The sequence below is a fragment of the Penaeus vannamei genome, chromosome 43 (assembly GCF_042767895.1).
Source record: "Penaeus vannamei isolate JL-2024 chromosome 43, ASM4276789v1, whole genome shotgun sequence".
Lineage (NCBI taxonomy): Eukaryota > Metazoa > Arthropoda > Malacostraca > Decapoda > Penaeidae > Penaeus > Penaeus vannamei.
Window position 1 is genome coordinate 21,318,741 of NC_091591.1, and position 7,500 is coordinate 21,326,240.

At 41.3% G+C, this 7,500-nt stretch overlaps 1 protein-coding gene across 1 annotated transcript in view; it reads right to left on the bottom strand.

Annotated features, from left to right (window-relative positions):
- Nucleotides 1-7,500, bottom strand: part of LOC113803954 (cell adhesion molecule Dscam2) — a gene marked incomplete at its 5' end in the record, with an annotated part of 610,085 nt that overhangs the window by 305,858 nt on the left and 296,727 nt on the right. Inside the window, one exon of the mRNA XM_070119178.1 lies at nucleotides 5,974-6,090. Within this exon, the coding sequence (XP_069975279.1) occupies nucleotides 5,974-6,090 (117 nt within the window). The remainder of the gene's footprint in view (nucleotides 1-5,973; nucleotides 6,091-7,500) is intronic.

Genomic DNA, 7,500 nt, shown 5'->3' on the forward strand with positions numbered 1-7,500 from the left:
GAGAGAGAGAGAGAGAGAGAGAGAGAGAGAGAGAGAGAGAGAGGCAGACAGACAGACAGACAGACAGACAGAAACAGAGAAAGAGAAAGAAGAGAGTGAGGTGATACAAACAGAGAAACATATAAACAGAAAAGCAGATAAAGAGGCAGACAAAGAGAGAGAGTTAAAAAGATATCTATCCTTCTGAAAGAAAAATTGTCCGCCTCCACATACATAAAAAACGTTCTCCTATTCAAGATCATATCATCATAAAAAACAGCATTTCCTTGATATAATTCAATCAAAAATAACAAGCATTATTACCCGCCGTTCCTTGCAACCTTGCAATCCCGACCAACATATGCAACAATCTTCAAATATTACCTTTATAATGGAACCCTTCCCTTTCCCCCTTTCCTGAGACGCTCACTCTTTCTCTCCCTCGTCAGGATTTCATATTAACCAGACATCATAATCCTGTTTTCATCTCTACGACAAAAAAAAAAGAAAAAAGAGAGAGAGAGCAAAAAAACTCTGGAAATAATCTCTTCTCATCTGTCTTTGTTCCTTTCTCTTCCTACGACCTTCCTTTCCTTCAAGAGTCTTGTCTGAAGGCATTACCTGGATAATGGTTAAAAATTTTCCACCAATCTTCTCTCGGCAGAACTTTAAGTGGGTAGCAACTTTGGCTTCGCTGTTGCTTGTTCACGAGAGAAGACGGGGAAAAAAGAGAAAGAAGGAAAGAAAAGGGGAGAAAATATATGAAACAACGATAAGTTATTTGGAAAGGAAGATTATCTTTGATGCTACGTTCTCATACCTTACATTATATTGAAGTGTTGATAACAATAGTTTAGATTGTATAAGGTACAGAATGAATAAAAAAATCATGATACAATAAAACACTTTAAAGTAATATAATACAATCATTTAAATAGAATAGTACAGACCTAACGTTATCCTACTAGAATATGAGTATATCATGAAACGAATATAATATCAAGCAACAACATTATGTTTGGAAAATGATACCAGCATTATTAACTCCAAAAATCCATACAAATTTCTAAACCCATCCTGTCCTCTCTTACAACGTTATCACAAGAAGATTGTATAAAATGGATGATGTGAGGAGAAAAGCCATAGGTATATTTCAAACGTCCTTTCACCGTCCTGATATTGTTCCCCTTCCCCAACCCTTTCATATTCCTCGCCTCTTGATCTCCTCCCTAAAAAAAAAAAAAAAAAAAAAATCCCTTGTCTATGTATACGTCTTAAAACCGGGATAATAAAGTTATGTAAGCTAAGGTAACCAGGTAGGTAGCGAGCTCGTACCCAGGGGCCGTCTGCCCTTTCTTGTACCGTCCCTGTCATTACTTGACATCGGAAATCCGGTTAGTGTCGAGCACGAGTAGCTGCCTCCCCCTATCCCCTATCCTCCTCCTTCTCCCTTCCTTTTTGTCCCCTCCCCTGCCTCCTCCCCGTTCTCCCCCTCCTCTCTCCTTCCCGATTTCCCTTCCTTTTGTCCCCTCCTCCCCCTCCTCTCTCCTCTCCTTTCCGTTTTTCCTTCCTTTTGTCCCCTCAGCTACCTCCTCCCCCTCCTCCTCCTCTCTCCTTCCCGATTTCCCTTCCTTTTTGTCCCCTCAGCTACCTCCTCCCCCTCCTCTCTCCTTCCCGTTTCCCTATCCTTTTCGCTGTCTTCCATATCCCTTCTCCTTTTTCTTTCTATTATCCCCCTAGCTACCTTGACTATCCCTTTCCCCCTCTTTCGCTATTTCTGTTCCCTTAACTACCTCCTTCATATTCTGTCCCTTTACCCTCCCTTCCCTCCCTCATCTTCTGGCCCTTTCCCCTCCCTTCCCTCCCTCATCCTCTGTCCCTTTCCCTGCCCTTCCCTCCTTCTCTTTTCTCTCCCCTCGTCTGCATGCCGCACCCCCTTCCTCATCCCTCATCCTTTCTCCTTTTCTATCTGTATTTCTATCTTTGTGTCCCCTCCCCACCCTCTCTCTCTCTTTCCTCGTCCCTTAGCTGCCTCCTCCATCCCCTCCTCCTCCCTCCTATCCACTTTGTCCCTCTCTTACGCCCCTTTCCCAGAAGTTTTATTCCTTCTTCCTAGCCTTTATCCCCCTTGGCTGGCTTCTCCCTAGGCATCCTGCTTATCCCTCTCTCACTTTCCCCTCCTCTTTCTGTCTCTACCTCCTCTCTCTTTCATACCCCCTTGACCTGTTCCTCCGTCCCCTCTCTATCCATCTATCCTTTACCCTGCTTCTGTTCTTCTATCCCCCCATCACCCTCCCAATTCCTTTACCACCCTCCCCCTATCTCCTTCGCCTGCTCCCTTATTCCTATAACCTTTGCTCCCTTTTCAACCTATCCTTCTCCTATCCTTCCCCCTCTTATCCATCTCCTCCCCATCTCCCAACTCCTTCCTTTCTTTTATCCTTATCTTTATCTCCCTATGCCTCCCTTTCTTCTCCTATCCTTCTCTCCATCTCCCTATGCCTCCCTTTCTTTCCCAATCCCCCTCTCTTTATTTCCCCCACCCTTCCCTTTCTTCTATCCTCCTCCCCATCTCCATATGCCACCCTCTCTTTCCCAATCCGTCTCTCCATCTCCCTATGCCTCCCTTTCTTTCCCAATCCTTCTCCTTATTTCCCTCACCCCTCCCTTTCTTCTATCCTTCCCCCATCTCCCTACCCCCTCCCTTTCTTTCCCAATCCTCCTCCTTATTTCCCCCAATCCCTCCCTTACTTTCCCGATTCCCCTCCCTATTTCCCCCACCCCTCCCTTTCCTCTATCCTTCCCCCATCTCCCTACCCCCTCCCTTTCCCTAACCTGCCGAAGGAGCAGCGTCCTGATCTTGTCAGTTGATCAAGACGCTGGTTCAAGTGCAAGAAATATTGACTTTGTAAAGAAGGGTTCTTCTCCTCTGCGCCGTCGAGACCAATAAAGGAAGGGAGGGAGGGAGGTGGAGGGAAGGGGAGGGAGAAGGAGGGAGGGAGGAGGAGGGAAGGGGTTGGGAGGAAAGAGGAGATGGGGGACAGCAGGGAAAGGGATAGAGGGGGAATGAGAGAGAGAGAGAGAGAGAGAGGGAGGGAGGGAGGGAGGGAGGAGGTGAAGAGGGAGGAGGGAGGAAGGAGGAGGCTGGAGGACAGCAGGGAAAGGGAGGGAGGGGGAATGAGAGAGAGAGAGAGAGAGAGAGAGAGAGAGAGAGAGAGAGAGAGTACAGGAGAGGAGGTGGAGGAGGGGGGACAGTGGGGAAAGGGATGAAGGAGAATGAGGGAGAGAGAGGGCGAGGAGAAGAGGGGTGGAGTGGAATGAGGGAGAGAGGAAGGAAAGGGAGGGGTGGAGGATTGGGAGAGAATGGAGAGGAGGAGTGGAGGGTATGGATAGAGGGAATCGCGGTAGAGGGTGTGAGGGGGAGTGGGGCGGGGATGGAGTGACGGAGAGGGGGACAAATAGAAGGAGGGAAGGGAAAGGGGGTGGTGGAGAAGGAACAGGAGAGAGGAGAGAAAGGGGTGTAAAGAAGGAAAATAGATATGGTAGAAAGAGAAAGAGAAAACAAAATGAAAAATGGATAGGAAGAAAATGCATGTAATAAGAAAACAAAAGGGAAGAAAATTGTGAATATAAATATTTGTTAAAATTAAAGGTAGACGGATTGATAGAGAAAGAGAAAGAGAGAGAGAGAGATTCTATAAGGAGGAGGATGTATATACACAAAATAAAGCAAAGAACAATTCGTATATAGAATAACTACAGAAAATGAGAGAGGAAGACAGACGATCAGACAGACCAAGAAAACAAGAGAACCAGAGAAAGGGAAAAGGAAAACTAACGATAACAAGCGAGAGAGAATGAGAAAGCAAACGAGCGAAAGCGAGAGAGAGAGAGAGAGAGAAAGCGAGAGAGAGAGAACGAGAGAGAGAGAGAGAGGGAAAGCGAAAGCGAGAGAGAGAGAGAGAGAGAGAGAGAGAGAGAAAACGAGAGAGAAAGCAAGCGAGTGAAAGCGAGAGAGAGAGAGAGAAAGAGAAAGCGAGAGAGAGAGAGATGAGAGATGAGAGATGAGAGACATTTGATAGACAGGTATAATAATTGTTGATGGCCACACACTCGCGATGACAGCCAGTCAGCCGAACTAAAGTGCCGTTGCTACATGTCGAGGGAAGCAGTTTCGCACATTTAGTCAAACAATTTACTCGGCTGACATAGAGGAAGCTCTCCCTCGCTCTATCTGGCCCTACTTTAACGCCCCTTGTTGCTAATGCGCGTTGCGAGTGCGGTGCACGTGTGACGGCCGCGGTGTTCGATGTTCGTGTGTGTGTGTGCGTTTTATATATATGTATATATATGTATATATATATATATATATATATATATATATATATATATATATATATATATATATATATATATATATATATATATATATATATATATATATATATATATATATATATATATATATATATATTATATGTATATATATATATATATATATATATATATATATATATATATATATATATATATATATATATATATATATATATATATATATATATATATATATATATATATATATATATATATATATATATATATATATATATATATATATATATATATATATATATATATATATATATATATATATATATATATATATATATATATATATATATATATATATATTGTGTGTGTATATATTGTGTGTATTATAGTTTTATGTTGCTTGTGTGTCCTCGTGTATGTGCGCACATGTGTGTGATAATAAGTAACATTTTCACTTTGCAATATTGGCATTCAAGTATCAAATATAGAAACGTACGAGCACACACAAAAACAATATACGTGTGTATTCATTAATTTAACTTCATATTTTCCTGTTTCTTCATTTATCAATTTCCCAATTTATTGATTTATTGGTCTCTCTGTTTACACCCACACAACAAACACAAACACGCCCAAACACCCATTTATTGATCTCTCTGTTTACACCCACGCAACAAACACAAACACACCCGAACACCCATTTATTGAACTCTCTGTTTACACCCACACAGCAAACACAAACACACCCAAACACCCATTTATTGATCTCTCTGTTTACACCCACGCAACAAACACTAACACACCCAAACACCCATTTATTGATCTCTCTGTTTACACCCACGCAACAAACACTAACACACCCAAACACCCATTTATTGACCTCTCTGTTTACACCCACACAACGAACACAAACACACCCAAACACCCATTTATTGATGTCTCTGTTTCATCCATTTATTGATCTCTCACACCCACGCAACGAACACAAACACACCCAAACACCAAACACCCATTTATTGATCTCTCTGTTTACACCCACGCAACAGACACAAACACACCCAAACACCCATTTATTGATCTCTCTGTTTACACCCACGCAACAAATACAAACACACCCAAACACCCATTTATTGATCTCTCTGTTTACACCCACACAACAAACGCAAACACACTCGAACACCCATTTAATTATCTCTCTGTTTACACCCACACAACGAACACAAACACACCCAAACACCCATTTATTGATCTCTCTGTTTACACCCACGCAACAAACACAAACACACCCAAACACCCATTTATTGACCTCTCTGTTTACACCCACGCAACGAACACAAACACACCCGAACACCCATTTATTGATCTCTCTCTTTACACCCACGCAACGAACACAAACACACCCGAACACCCATTTATTGATCTCTCTCTTTACACCTACGCAGCGAACACAAACACACCCAAACACCCATTTATTGATCTCTCTGTTTACACCCACACAACGAACACAAACACACCCAAACACCCATTTATTGATCTCTCTGTTTACACCCACACAACAAACACAAATACCCATTTATTGATCTCTCTGTTTACACCCACACAACGAACACAAACACACCCGAACACCCACTCTTTAGAAAACATCTCGCGACAACTCACCCCCAAGACGAAGTTCCGAAGCGTCCTGCACCGTGTCCTTGGAGCCTCTGACGAAGCACTGGTACATCCCTGAGTCGCCGCGCCCTACGCCCCGCACCTCCAGGGTCGATCCTCCGTCTAGGGGCGTCGAAGGGATGGGAGTCAAGATGGGCGTCGAAGGGATGGGCGTCGAGGAGATGGGCGACGAAGGGGCGAGGCGTCGACGGCGGAGCAGAACGGGAGGAGAAACGGAGACAGAGATGTAGTGATGTAGTGATATTAAGTATAAGATAGATATTTAGGGTTTTATGTGATGAGTATAGGTAGTATGATGCATATATATATACATGTATATAGATGGATAGATAAATAAATAGACAGAGAGAGGTATGGAAAGAGAAAGAGATACACAGTTTGCTATCATTATGCAAACGAGTCACTGTACTCAGATTTTTGAAGAATCTACTCCGGAGATATGTGGAAGAAAGAGAGGGAGGGAGAGAGAGAGAGAGAGAGAGAGAGAGAGAGAGAGAGAGAGAGAGAGAGAGAGAGAGAGAGAGAGAGAGAAAGAGAAAGAGAGAGAGAGAGAAATAGAGAGAGGAAGAGATAGAAAGAAAAAAGAGCTTTTTTTAATATCTACTATTTTACTATCTACTCCCGTCCTTTTGATCCCGACTCTCGAAAAAAGACGAACAACATAAACCATTAAAAAAAAGATAAAGAAAAAAAGCCCCAAAAATACCCCCAGTCTTGTACATGAGCCTCCACGTTGTACCCAAGACCGGACTCTCTCCTCCCCAGAATAAGATAGTTTAGGGTGCCCAAGAGGACGAAAGCAAGGAATATGTAAACACATATATTGAGGGAAAAAAGTGAATGAATAAAAAAGAAAAATAAACAGATTCTCTTGAGGATTAGAACAAGGCATTTCGAAACATTTATAACGAAAGTAAAGAAGGAAATTGAAAAAAATAAACGATAAATAGTTATAAAAACGAGAAGAAATGTTATAACATATCAATGAAGATTAAAGTAAGGGGAAGATGATAGAAAAAAAAGGAAAATAGCATACAAAAACGGTTAAATAACCAAAAAAAGGAAAAACATAAAATAACACAAAAATTGGAATAAGACTAGAACAACAACAACAACAATAAAAAAGATTAACATAAAAAACAGGAAAAATAACGGAAAACACAGAAGAAAAAAAAAGGAAAAATAACATAAAAATGATATATAATAAAAAGAGAAAGGGAAAATAACAGAAGAAAATAATAAAAACTGAAAATTAGGGAAAATTGCAGAAGAAATTGCGAAGTTCAGAGGAAAATTAACAGAATCTTTATCATCAAAGACACAAGAGAAGATTAAGACAAAGCATAATCAGAAATGAAGAGAATATTATGCAAAATTATATAAGATCAGGAAATAAACTGAAGAATAAATAAGAAAATAACAACATGGATGGAAATAAAACTCTTAAAACAATAATAATTACGTAGAGTAAAATGAATAAATAAGGGAACAACTAAAGAGAGAAGTAGGAAC